Source organism: Pelobates fuscus, chromosome 6 (assembly GCF_036172605.1).
Source record: "Pelobates fuscus isolate aPelFus1 chromosome 6, aPelFus1.pri, whole genome shotgun sequence".
Taxonomy (NCBI): domain Eukaryota; kingdom Metazoa; phylum Chordata; class Amphibia; order Anura; family Pelobatidae; genus Pelobates; species Pelobates fuscus.
The window spans coordinates 290736397-290750697 of record NC_086322.1 but is presented as its reverse complement, the minus strand read 5'-3'; the positions used below and the strand labels follow the sequence as shown (position 1 = coordinate 290750697).

General features: G+C 37.9%; 1 protein-coding gene across 1 annotated transcript; it reads right to left on the bottom strand.

Annotated features, from left to right (window-relative positions):
* On the bottom strand, window positions 1–12972 carry LOC134566199 (uncharacterized). The gene is made up of 7 exons (XM_063425905.1): window positions 12921–12972; window positions 1211–1306; window positions 983–1122; window positions 798–881; window positions 524–673; window positions 351–434; window positions 1–120 (listed from the first exon to the last, which is right to left on the bottom strand). The coding sequence occupies exons 1-7, from the start codon at window positions 12970–12972 to the stop codon at window positions 1–3; spliced, it is 726 nt and encodes a 241-aa protein (XP_063281975.1).
* Between the last annotated feature and the right edge of the window lie 1329 nt (window positions 12973–14301).

Below are 14301 nucleotides of genomic sequence, written 5' to 3'. Positions count from 1 at the left end.
TTAGAGCACAGAGATGTTTTTCAGGAGATGCTTTCTTCTCATTCGAGAGGATAGTAGGGCAGCCAGTTGTAAATTCCTCTTGATGTTTATTTGAACAACGGTACGAGCACATGTATCCACCTACCGGAATTAATAAAGAAAAGTGAAGCTGATAAATGTCAAACAGGAGAAATAGAAAGATAACTGTTGATATCATTTAGGAGATACAGAGAGACTAGAATGTTTTATGCTCTGTAAACATTTTCACAAGATTCTGTTTTGTCAGTTTTACATCAATTCTTGTAATGCTTTCAAACATCCTGAATGTGAAAAAGATATGCTGGGTAACACTGTAGAGAAATAATACTTACCTCTTCATTTACAATCTTCTGTAATGAAATGAAATATTCTGATATGTTTAGTTGAAACTGTGGATTCTCTGCACCTTCTGGGATCTGAAAAGATACAAATATTTGTTTTAATTAAAATCGTCTTCTAATGTTATCCTGAAAATATCAATACATGAATTAACATTGGCGCTTACACAGTCATCTAGCAGATTTAGCTGGTAATAGAGAAGCATCTCCACTCTTTCCCAGGCCTTCTCATCGCACTGGAGTTTCTGATGGTTTCTTTTATAGAACCGGATTGTTTGGTTTGTAACGTCACGAGCAGCGATAGCAGCTTCTTCAACCTGAGAAATAGAATAGGTGTAAGTCTGTCTGTTTCCGTTATCAAGCTGCAGATTGTAGATGATCAATTCCTAGTTTCGGAAATCCCTCAAAAAGGATCTTCTTTTAAAACAAAGATTAAGTTACCTGTGAGATGTTGTAGAGATCATCAATATTAGGAACCACTGTAGAATTTTGTGGGCAAGTTCCAGAAGTTATTTCAAGAAGACTCTGAAAATTATGGAGAAATTTATATTAAAAATGATCCTTTTAAAAATGTTTGCAAACATCATGCCAGGTGAGGAGAGGTGAGGAGGCTACCTGAAACCCACCATTTGGTTGAAGCTTTGAAGGATCTTCCTGTTCAAATACATCTGTTGAGGACGAAGCCATTTGCAGTTTTGGGAATAGGTGAGGGAGATTAGACCTGACAAGATGAGGAATGTCTTTAAAACGACTGAAGTCATTGTTACTGGAAAGCAAAAAAAAAAATCATTATTAGTAAAAAAAAGATTCACAGTCATGTAAAGAAAGTCTCACACAGAGGAGAAGGTCCATACCTCTCTTTGGATCTTCCTTTGGCGTTGTAGGGTCCTCGCTTAGAGTGTACTTTCTTGTATGTGAGTTCCATGTCTCAGGCTTAATATTTATAGTATCTAAAGAGAAATAGAAAATTTTCCCAAACTATTTCTTGTCACTTTCCATTTACATTTGTCCAGCAGGGGGAAAGTCCTGATTACTTTTAATTCAAGTATTAAAAACAATAGGAAAATACAACGTTCATACTACTGTATGTCGTTTTACTTTGTAAAAATATTTTTTTCTGAATTGTCTTAGATTTGATCAAATTACATTGTTTTCTATTTTTTTACATCTTTGTCATTTTATTTTTGTCTCTGTTAATGTATGCATAGTTTATGTTTGTTCTCTGCCTCTTCTGGCGTCTCAGTTGAATATCCACGTGCATTCTTCTTAACATGTCTATCTCTGTAGTCTTTTGCTTTATGATCTCACCTTCATTAATTATTTTTGCCCTAGGTGTCATCAATATGCAAATAGGACAAACAATGTGCATTGCATACAGACACATTTCTCACTGTTAGTCATTATATGTCTGAGTTGGAAATCACTTTATTTTAGATAAAGTGTTCATATATACAAAATGCCCTTTCACGTTTCATAAGAGTGTGACCCCATATCTAAGAATATTAATTAAAAAAAACTGAAATGAAATGTTTAGGGGTCCAGCACCCCAACACTGTTGGCTGGACTAGCATCATATATGTACTTATTTATCACTATTTTCTAAATTAATGCCGGAAACAGTGATAACTGAGGATGCATGAAAACTGTGATAACTGGGGTACAGGCTGTGATAACAGGGGTGCAAGCAAACAGTGATAATGGGGGGTGCGTGAAAACAGTGATAACTGGGGGTGCGTGTAAACTGTGATAACTAGGGGTTAAAGCAACAGTAATAACTGTGGTGCAGGCTGCGATAACTGGGGGTGGGGGTGCAATCAAACAGTGACAATTTGCGGTGCAAGCTGTGATAACTAGAGATGCAGGCAAATAGGGATAACTGGGGATGCTGGCTGAGATAATTGGGGATGCTGGCAGTGATAACTGGGGATGAAGACAGTGAAAACTGGGGGTGCTGGCAGTGATAACTGGGGATGAAGACAGTAAAAACTGGGGGTGCTGGCAGTGATAACTGGGGATGCTGGCAGTGATAACTGGGGATGCAGACAGTGATAACTGCGGGTGCTGGCATACAATGATTAATAAAAAGGAGGCAAACAAGTGCTCTTGATCAGCCAGGACACTGGGTAGTTTAAATACCTGCAACAGACAGAGGTTTTAATATTGCCACATGGTCATTTTATACAGAAACGTTGACAAGCCTTCCAAAAAAAAAATTGGTGCAAAAAAAAAAAAATGATCTATATATATATATATCAGTTTATTAGAGAAAATGCAGCATTTTTATCATGTTCACAATTCAAAAAATGTTTTATGCATTTTGGCACAGAAAGATTTGTGGATACATGAAATAGACTTTCAGTTTAGATGGATGTGGGAAATTAAGTGAGACAATGCTAAGTTATGTATCACTCATCTCAGCTGATAGACTTTGCACTACACTCTTTGTGTATCAAAAGTGATGCAAGGAAGGACAATCTTCTATGAACTGGCTTTAGAGTCATCTGCGCCTAAGGCTCTTTGATGCGAGTGGGGAGCAAAAGCTAGTCTGTGTGGTCCAATTTAGCTCAAATTGCTGAAAAACGTATGTGTTAAAAAATAGTGGAAAGGTGTCAGAAAACACAATCCATTGCAGCTTGCTGTGTATGGGGCTGTGAAGCCGCCTTTGGGTCAGGTAGTCCATGATGACCCTGTCACGGGTTCGCAGGGTCTCTTGGTGTCCCTTGATCGCCGCTTCTGTAATCCTCCGCTGGACCTGGATTCTGCTACAGCATACAGTGATTCTAGCCCTCTGGAACCATTCCCCAATATAGTGGACAAGACCAGTCGTATTGGGTTAAACAAGAGAACTATTACTGTTATTCCTGTTGTGTAGAGTTTCCCCAATATAATCGACGCAACCAGTCGTATTGGGTAAAAGAAGCAATCTGTTTATTTCAGAGAAAAACACATGCAGTTATGCACAGCCCCCATGCAAGGAGTTTATGTATGGATGATGTTGTGTCCAACGTATAGTCCTGTTTATGAATAGATTTACAGACAATGGTTTGCGTAGTTATGTGTGTTTATAAGTGGTTAGTAAACTACTTATGTGTGAGAAGCTGGAATATGTGCATTTGGCACGTGTGCAGGATATGGGGGCAACATTTTGATTTTGGACACAGGCAGCAAAATGTCTTTGGCCAACTCTGGTCATCAAACATACAAGGGTCTACAAGACACCACGGATGCAAATATGTATGTTTTTATGGATAGACTTCCCTACCCCCTTTTTTATTTTATAATTTTTTTTTCCCCTTCCCCTCTTTTTTTCCCCCCACACTTCAATTAATTGTTATTCATTGGTAGATCTTTGTTTAATATTGGTAAAATTATGTTTTCTAAAAATTGTTCAATAAAATATAATTTAACAAAAATAAATAAATCGCTGAGTGCAGTCGGATTAATGTAAATGTATTCAAGCACACAATTGTTAACTGCAATAAACAATGTTCTTTTTCCTTTTAGCTCTGCATTGCAAGGTCTCAGTAAATATGTGTGTGTGTGTGTGTGTCTCTGTGTTTCAAGCAGAGTTCTACAACCAATAGAATTAATCTGTGTTTCATTACGAAGAATGTTCTCATTGTTTCTTTGCTTTGAAATTTGGCAGTTTCCCAACAAGGGGATTCCCTCTCACTCTGCTTTGTTTTTTATGTCATTTTTAGCTGATTTGATGGTTTTCTCTTTTCTTCTTGTTATTCCCTCAATGAGCGAGCAAACACATACACACCCACGCATTCACACACACATAGAGATGTACTCAATAAACTGCAGAATTAGGTTATAAATCACTAAAATACATTTGTACCGCTATGTATTTTTCATATTGTTATGTTGTTTTTTTAATAATAAATATGATGTTACATAGAATGTGACGGCAGATAAGAACCATTCGGCCCATCTAGTATTATTATTAGTATCATTAATAATAGTTCATGTTATTATATTTTTATACCATTATTTTATATTATCTTTTATATCATAAATGCTAACAAAAAATATTAAAGGACCACTCTAGGCACCCAGACCACTTCAGCTTAATGACGTGGTATGGGTGCCAGGTCCAGCTAGGGTTAACTAATTTTTTTATAAACATAGCATTCAGAGAAACTGCTATGTTTATCAATTAGTTAAGCCTTCCCCTTTTTCCTCTAGTGGCTGTCTCACTGACAGCCGCTAGAGGCGCTTGCGTGATTCTCACTGTGAAAATCACAGTGAGAGCACGCAAGCGTCCATAGGAAAGCATTATGCCGCGCTCTTGCCGCGCGTGCGCATTCAGCCGACGGGGAGGAACGGAGGCGGAGAGGAGGAGGAGAGCTCCCCGCCCAGTGCTGGAAAAAGGTAAGTTTTAACCCTTTTCCCCTTTCCAGAGCCGGGCGGGAGGGGGACCCTGAGGGTGGAGGCACCCTCAGGGCACTCTAGTGCCAGGAAAACGAGTATGCTTTCCTGGCACTAGAGTGGTCCTTTAACTGTCACTTGGTATGTTATAACTATACATATTAGAGATTTACATGAGGGATGTATTTGTTTCACTTCAATACGTTAATTTCTGAATTGCGGTTTGTCTGAGATTCTAAAAATATCGATTAAGACCCAACTAGATTCTTCAGAAAAATGTCTTAATTTTTTTTCAATTATGACGCCCATAATTCCCTGTGGGAAATGAATAAAGGTGGCAGTCACATAGTTAAGAAAAAAAAAAAAGTACCAATTTAGGGAGATATAGGCTAAACTGCTAAAAGATCAAAATTACAAAAAAAAAAAGTCCAAGTCAGCATAATTTGGACAAAATTCGATTTGGAACAAATTGCACATGTCTAATACATTTTCAGGGCTCAAACCGCCACTAATCAATTGTAAGTAAAAATTCAGTCTTACTGAGTAGAAATGTGCCTCTGGTGTATAGGCTATGGACTCTCGATGATTGTAGTGGCTGTGGGTAGTAGCGTAGGGCTTGACTTTTTATATGGCTCTGAGAACTCATAGTCCTATTGAATGTAAGTAAATTGTAAATATTTTATCAGTAGTGAGACTTCAGTTCTTTTGTAACCCTCCCTGTAAGTATTGTGTTCTTATCCCCAAACCCTTGTTACATCCTTCTTACATTTGGTGTCATCTATTTTACAATTTTTTGCCCCCATGTTGCATCTCGTTACAATGTTACATCCATGTTCTGATGTTCTGGAAGCTGTACATCTCTCTGCAAGTTCCTGATGCCTTAGCTTTTTTATCACACAGTAACAAAACCCTTCATTTCTACCAAATATTGTGTAAGAAGAAAAGATAGAAAGCTTGCACCCCTAGACCAAGGTGTGTTGACATCCTTCCAAGTCTGACATCAGTTTTAAATGTCGGTGGCAATCCCCCCCTTCCACACATACACACAAAATGATTACAGATTTGTAATAAATAAAATGGTTTAATAAATAACACAATACGTACATTATATAAATGGTTTTACATATCTCAAAAGAAACATTACAATTTATTAAAAAAAGAATAATGTGCTGTTTAACCATTCACTGTAAGACACCACGTTTTGTTTCCTCTTATATGTAGAGAATGCAGTCTTCGGGTTTTCGGGTGCATGCTGTTGAACCCACAAAATAATGTTCTTCCGATACTAAAGAGATGAACTACCAAGATGCCTCCTTAATCGTTTTGAAAGCTGAGCGATCCTCTGAAACTATCTATTTATTTCAGTTTGCCGCTGGGCACTGCAATTCCCCTGAAATATTGGCAAATGACAATTTTTAAAAAGTAGCGAAATAAAAGAGAAAAGAAGGAGAGAGAGAGTATAGTGGAGAGACATCGAGAGAGAGAAAATACAAAATATGAGATAGACGATAGAAAACATAGAACACAGATAAAATAAAGATAAAATATAAAACTTAGTGAAAAGACATTTGTGAAATATTACCAGTAGAGTTGAGCGGACACCTGGATGTTCGGGTCCGGCGGGTTCAGCCGAACTTTATAAAAAAGTCTGCGTTCGGGCTCGAACTTCACCCCGAACACCATTGAAGTTAATGGGGACCCGAACTTTTGGCCACAAAAATGGCTCTAAAAAACTCCTGGAAAGGGCTAGAGGGCTGCAAAAGGAAGTAACATGGGGGTAAGAGTAGGACAAGTGCCCTGCAAACAAATGTGGATAGGGAAACCACTTAAAAATAACATAAAATAAGCAGCCGCTTTGTAGATAACTCCCTAATTCCCACAGTATTAGGGAGCTATCTACCAAAAGGCTGAAAGACCTAAATTGGTCACCTAAATTGGTCTTTCAGCCACATTTACTAATACTAAGTAAAGATTACTTAGTAATAGTAATGTCCTACCCCCTGACCCCCACCCCTGAGCGGTTGGTGGCGGCCATAAATAAAAAATGGTGGGGGACCTAATGTCCTCCCCCCCAGCCCCCACCCCTGATCGGTGGGTGGGGGCCATAAATAAAAATTTTGGGGGGGACCTAATGTCCTCCCCCCTGGCCCCCACCCCTTGACATTTTGTAAAAAAAAAGAACAAAAGAACAATCAGTGTGCTGCAAAGTATATACCTAATATAATATAATAACATTTAATAAATGGGGTTATCATGGTTGTTAATGATATTGTTGTTGCCACCAAGAATCATGGCTTGAGAGATCATAACACCTCCTCAATGTCTCTAATACCAGTTAAAAATGTATGTTGATTTATAATTTTAATACCCTGTCCTCCTTTACGCTCTTTTGGATATTAATTGTATTACTTTCTTATCTTGAACAAAGCGATTGCTCTGTATTGCCTTTTTTTAATGCCTACACTAAAAAAACAGTTTGAAATAAAAATGAGTGCAAATACAGTGTAGTGCTCCACTTTCACAAAACAGTGATGTATATAATTACCAACTGGATGATGAGCTAGAAGCACTCACATAAAGATAAAAATAAATATCATAGTGCAGAACAGCTTTAATTCACAAGCGATAAAAACAGAATAAAAATGGAACACTCACAAATAAAATGGCACAATTGAAAAGAATCAATATGTGCAAAAGCGTATTAGCCGATAGGCTGTTACCCCGGATGCAGCAGTCTTTGTGGAGGTGATTCAGGGCTTCAGCAATTCAGTCCTAGTGAATCTGGTACCTCTAGCTGCCAAAATCTTTCCTGGGCTGTATAGGTGCTCAACGTGTTTCGTCTCTTTATTGCAGACTTCCTCAGGAGCATGTTGGTTCTTCTGTGTCTTCTGCGTCCTCTTCTGGTATGTGCGCATGCGTGGCAAAGTGACGTAATTACGCCTGCGTATGCCGCCCACGTGCATTCCACTGTGGAACGCAGATTAACTTTATTTGAAACAGCACATTGGACGGAACTCGGCTTCTATGTAACAAATGCCGGTCTATAGCCTTATGCCTAATGACAAAAAAAACACCAATCTATTTAGTGTGTACAAAACAGCTCTGCGTGTAAAAAGTATATTATATAATTATAATTGTAATTACATGAAGCTATTTATTTATTTATTTTTTAAAATTTTATTTTTGCAGTGCACGTATAAATTACAAGCAGTCATGAGGTGTCCCGAAAGCAGTCCTCAAGAATTTTCCTCGCTAAGCATGCAGGACAAAAGATTGCCAGGCACAATTTTATGTTATGTTATATTCAGCTTAAGTTCGGTTGAGATGAATGGGTTTATACTATAGTAAGGCTTGGTCAGTGTTTATGCTAGTCTGTAGTTGTTACAGGTTATGCTTGCATACAATGATAGCTTTACAGTCAGGCTAGTACATTTTGAGTATGAGTGGCAGTCAAGCTAGGTTAGTCACTTTATTGATATTCTCACTCTAATCTGAGTCAGCAGGGAGCCATCGTCGTGGTGGTCCTGAGACCTCTCTAGCAGGGGGGATCCCACCACTAACCGGCACCTGCTCTGCTCATTCTATGTAGCAGGGGGCGAATGCCTACCAGAGCAGGTGTCAGAACACAGTCCAGCCATGCTGCCTTGTAAGTTTCTTGTTGGTTTCTCTGGGACTGCAGCCGCGTTCTGGTGGTTCGTCCCTCTTGGTCCTCTCAGGGCTGTGGACCGCTGTGGTGGGAGACTTGGTGTCGCCTGCGTCTGGTCATCTGTTCGTTGCCCGTTTTGTTGCAGGTTGGACAGGTGGTGAGTAGGAGGTCCGTCCTCAAGCAGGGGAACTACACTTGGTGATCAGCTCGGTCTCTGCTCTCGGCAATGGTCGGATCGCGGGGTATTTCCGTCCCACCTGTGCTGTCGCTATCGTTGCTGGTTTGGATTGTTGCTGGGGCAGGTAATAGGCGGCTCGCCTCCCTGCATGGTGGTTCTGGAGGTAGGAGCTGTTGTGTCAACCGCTGGTACAGGGAGGGTGGTGATTCCTCCTCTGTTTTAATTATTTAGAAAAGGCCTAGAGCTATTTTAGATGATTTTTTAAATTATATTAATTCTAATTCTTACAATTTAGTCTTCTGAAGTACAATCAACTGAAATCAACTTCCTACATCTCACCTTTTACCTATTAAAAATGGATGTATACAGAATAGAACATTTTTTAAACCCACTGATGGTAACAGCTTTATTGAGTTTTCGAGTTACCATCATCCCAACTAGCTCAGAAATATCCCGAATGGACAACACATGCGACTATACAGAAATTGTACTGAGAAGGAGGATTTTAGAATGCAAGCACAAGTTTTAAATAAAACATTTACAACACACATTATTCAATGGATCTTGTAGAAGAATCACAGAAACAAGTGGAAAAACATAATTACATAGTTACATAGTTACATAGTTACATAGCTGAAAAGAGACTTGCGTCCATCAAGTTCAGCCTTCCTCACATTTGTTTTTTTGCTGTTGATCCAAAAGAAGGCAAAAAAACCCAGTTTGAAGCACAATTTTGCAACAAGCTAGAAAAAAAAATCCTTCTTGACCCCAGAATGGCAGTCAGATTTATCCTTGGATCAAGCAGTTATTACCCTACATTGAGATTATCCTTGAATATTCTGTTTTTGCAAGTATGCATCTAGTAGCTGTTTGAACATCTGTATGGACTCTGATGAAACCACTTCTTCATGCAGAGAATTCCACATCCTGATTGTTCTTACAGTAAAAAAAAACCTTTCCTTTGCCTTAGACGAAATCTTCTTTCTTCCAGTCTAAACGCATAGCCTCGTGTCCTATGTAAAGTCCGGTTTGTGAATAGATTTCCACACAATGGTTTGTATTGGCCCCGAATATATTTATATAATGTTATTATATCCCCTCTCAGGCGACGTTTTTCTAAACTAAATAGGTTTAAATTTGTTAACCTTTCTTCATAGCTGATATGTTCTATTCCTTTTATTAATTTTGTAGCCCGCATCTGCACTTTTTCTAGTGCCATAATATCCTTCTTTAGAACAGGTGCCCAAAATTGCACAGCATATTCAATATGTGGTCTTAACAGTGATTTATAAAGAGGCAAAATTATATTCTCGTCCTGAGAATAAATGCCCTTTTTCATGCATGACAATACCTTACTGGCCTTGGCCACTGCTGTTTGACATTGCACATTGTTGCATAGTTTGTTGTCTATAACAATTCCCAAGTCCTTTTCGTGTGTTGTTATCCCTAATTCGCTTTCATTAAAGGTATACGTTGCTTGTGTATTCTTTACGCGGAAGTGCATAACTTTGCATTTTTCAACATTAAATTCCATCTGCCATTTGAGTGCCCAGTCCTCCAGTCTATCTAAATCCCTCTGCAGCAAAGTAATATCTTGCTCACATTGTATTATTTTACAAAGTTTTGTGTCATCTGCAAACACTGAAACATGACTTTCAATGCTGTCTTCAAGATCATTTATAAACATGTTAAATAGAAGGGGTCCCAGAACAGACCCCTGAGGGACACCACTTGCCATCTCTGTCCAGCTTGAAAATTTACCATTAACGACAACTCTTTATACTCTGTTTTTAAGCCAATGTTCTACCCAAGAACAAGCATTTTCATCTAGACCGATTTCCTTAAGTTTGAACACTAATCTATTGTGTGGAACTGTATCAAATGCCTTGGCAAAATCCAAATAGATCACATCCACTGCAACACCCTGAGCTATACTTCTACTTACTTCTTCGTAGAACGCAATCAAGTTAGTTTGACATGACCTGTGCTTCATAAAACCGTGCTGATTTTTGCTGATAACCATGTTCTTCTCAAGGAATTCTTGAATATTATCCCTTAATAACCTTTCAAATATTAAACCTGCCACAGAAGTTAAACTCGCAGGTCTATAATTTCCAGGCAAGGATTTTGAACCCTTTTTGAATATAGGAACAACATCTGCCTTACTCCAATCCTCCGGAACATTTCCTGAAAGCAAAAGAAATAATAGAAGGGATTTTTTTTTTAAAAGAGGAACAAAACCAGGGAATAAAGATTTTAATACGGCTTTTATTACAAAATACAATAGTAAGGCCTACTCAATTGAAAAAACTATTAAGAAATGTTGGCCCATTACAACGCAGGATGAATTTTGAAAAAACGTTTTACCTAAGAAACCGCGTTTAATTTACAAAAGAACGGAGAATCTTAAATCTATTTTAGCTCCAAGCGTCCTACCAGAACGGAAAATAAGCAAAGACCCAATGACCCCTAACAATAGTTTTTTAAGAGAAAAACCAAAAGGTTTCTACAAGTGCGGCAGATGCAGCGCTTGCAAGTTTCAATCCCATAAAACATTAGATTTTAAAAGCTACAGTACAGGGGAATCTTTTAATATTAAACACTTTAGAAATTGCCAAAGCAGAAATGTGGTCTATCTGCTACAGTGTAAATGTGGCATACAATATATAGGACGCACTATACGTAAATTGCATGTGCGGCTTCTAGAACATTTAAATGGCATCAAGAGAAATAATGTCAAACACAGTGTACCAAGGCATTGTAATAATTGCAAGGAATTTAAATTTGAAAATTTTAGCTGCATTGGTATTGACTTTGTCACCCCCCACTGGAGAGGAGGTGACATGGAAAAACGACTAGCCATGAAAGAGACCGAATGGATTTTTAAATTAAAGACCTCAATTCCAGACGGTCTTAACACAGATCTGGATATCCTGGATTTTATGGATTGATTCCATTGAAATGTCTAGAGTCCTAACTATTTTTTTTACATATTTATGACTTTTTATTCATTTTTTGTATATGTGTTCCTTTATATATGTGGTTGTTATGCTTATACATTATAACTATCTCAGTTGTTGTATCTCCTAGGTGTCATTCCAAGATAAATGTCGGTTTATTTATTATTTATTTGTTATTTTTGTTTTTATCTTATTTTTTTACTTTTTATTCCTCGATTTTTTTTCATAACTACTTGGCTTTTTATATCCATTTTTACTTTATTCTGCTCTTTTAAAGGTTTTGCATTTTATTCTGCTCCTTCAAAGATTATGCATATATCGTAAATACTTTTCAGCATACTAAGTTGATATTTTTGCTATTGATATTATGATTATTCCTGTCTGATGAATTAAATTTGCTATTTTCAGATAAATTTGTCATTTTTACTTGACGATCTTCAATGGATCATTTTGAACAAATTGTATTGATGGGTATTATAACCTTAACTATTAAAAACTGTGTCTTTGTAATATACCTTGTTATTTTTAATTAATCCACCAATCTATTATTTCCATGCATTAAGGCAGTTTTTTAAAATAGCTTTTTGTTTTTAAAATAGCTTCATGTAATTGCAATTATAATTATATAATATACTTTTTACACGCAGAGCTGTTTTGTACACACTAAATAGATTGGTGGTTTTTATGTCATAAGGCATAGGGCTATAGACCGGCATTTGTTACATAGAAGCCGAGTCCCGTCCAATGTGCCGATACAAATAAAGTTAATCTGCGTTCCACAGTGGAACGCACGTGGGCGGCATACGCAGGCGTAATTACGTCACCGCGCATTCACACATGCCAGAAGAGGACGCAGAAGACACAGAAGAACCAACATTCTCCTGAGATAGTCTGCAATAAAGAGACGAAACGCGTTGAGCACCTATACAGCCCAGGAAAGATTTTGGCAGCTAGAGGTACCAGATTCACTAGGACTGAATTGCTGAAGCCCTGAATCACCTCCACAAAGACTGCTGCATCCGGGGTAACAGCCTATCGGCTAATACGCTTTTGCACATATTGATTCATTTCAATTGTGCCATTTTATTTGTGAGTGTTCCATTTTTATTCTGTTTTTATCGCTTGTGAATTAAAGCTGTTTTGCATATGATATTTCTTTTTATATTTATGTGAGTGCTTCTAGCTCATCATCCAGTTGGTAATTATATACATCACTGTTTGTGAAAGTGGCGCACTACACTGTATTTGCACTCTGTTGATGTACAGTTTTTTGTTGCATTTTTTTCTGAAGGGATATAGGGAGTGTGTGTCCCATTTGTAGTGCCTTGTCTGCACTCAGTGGTTTTGGTCATCTCACTATTTCTATCTCGTACTTTGAAATTATAAAGAACATCTGGGAAACCCACCATATGGTTGAAGGTCTGGAGGATCTGTCTTTTCAGAGCATCTTGGAGCCATTTTCAGTTTTGAGAATTCATGTTAGAACCCAAACTCAGCAAGAAGAAAATTTCCATTTTCCATTGTCATTTGTCACTGCAATCTGGAACAAAATCACATTATAATATAAGCAAATTAAGACATTAGTTATATATTGTATCATTCTGATGAGAATCGGAGATACCGCTCCTTCTTGGGTCTCCTGGTCTAGGTGAAGATAGAGATCTCCTTGATCTTAGGTTGATTATATTTATACAGTAATTGAAATTCTAAATGTCTAAAAATTGAAACCTTAGATAGTTGGTGGAACTGCAATCAGAGCATCCATTTCCTTTTTAAAGAAATACCCAGACAGCAATATTCTTATTGTTTTTCTAAGGTAACAACCAGAAAATAGATTTTTTCGAATCTATGTTATCAAAAAAGAATATTTGATGTATACATTGATCCTCATGATATTAGTACTACAATTCATAGGACATTTCTGCCAAATATTAATACTTTTACTAACCTTTTTTTATATACAACTCAGTTAGTTAGAATTTTAACCTGCAGGGTTATTTACTACAGTGGGAATACAGTGTGAATTCCAAGTGAATTACAAATAAATTTAGATACAGGAGGAAGCTTTAATCATCTGAAAATGCAGACAATATAAGGGGGGGGGAATTAAGACAGGAATTCCCAAGTTAGTGGGTTAAAGCGGCACTGTCACCATCTTGGGACTTTGCAGAATTTTCAAAGACCCCCAACGGTGACATCTCCACGGGGGGTCCGGTGGACGGGGGGAGGAAGGGAAAGGTGAGATTTACTTACCTGAACTTGTCCCTCATGGGTGCTACCATCATCTTCCTGCGGTTCGTCTTCAGAAACTCCACGAGCCGACGACACTGCTATACTCTCGCACATTCGCAAGAGTACAGCGTTGAACATCTATGGAGGATCCTCCATAGATAAAAAAAAAAACAACTCCCTGCTGCCATCACTGGTGAAGGCTGGGGAGATCGACACTTCTAGATGGCGATAGCTCTGCCCAGTGTCTAGAAGTATCAGGCGTAGGAAAAATACTGAGACTAGTTAGTCCCTATTTTGTCTCAGTACATCGCTTGAGTGGGTTGGAATTTCAGTGAAATTCCAACACAGTCAATATAAGTATTTTCAATTAAGGGGGTAGGGTGCCACTTTAATCTCATAGAGCAGGCTTTTGGTTGTTAGGATAGGATCTGGCAAAAATGGGGTACATTGGCGTTGTTCACAAACTGAAATTAAATATCCTTTATTTTCCCCGAGTCAGTTAAAAAGAAAAAAAATATTACATTATGTGAGCTTTAAAGCCGATGTTTAATGACT

Bases quoted from the DNA above. Each gene is read 5' to 3' on its own strand.
- LOC134566199 (XM_063425905.1), bottom strand. From the start codon at position 12,972: ATGGCTCCAAGATGCTCTGAAAAGACAGATCCTCCAGACCTTCAACCA. The intron at 1,307-12,920 runs GTGGGTTTCCCA...ATTTCTCTTTAG, and splicing joins TCCAGACCTTCAACCATATG to ATACTATAAATATTAAGCCT. The intron at 1,123-1,210 runs GTATGGACCTTC...TTTGCTTTCCAG, and splicing joins AAAGGAAGATCCAAAGAGAG to TAACAATGACTTCAGTCGTT.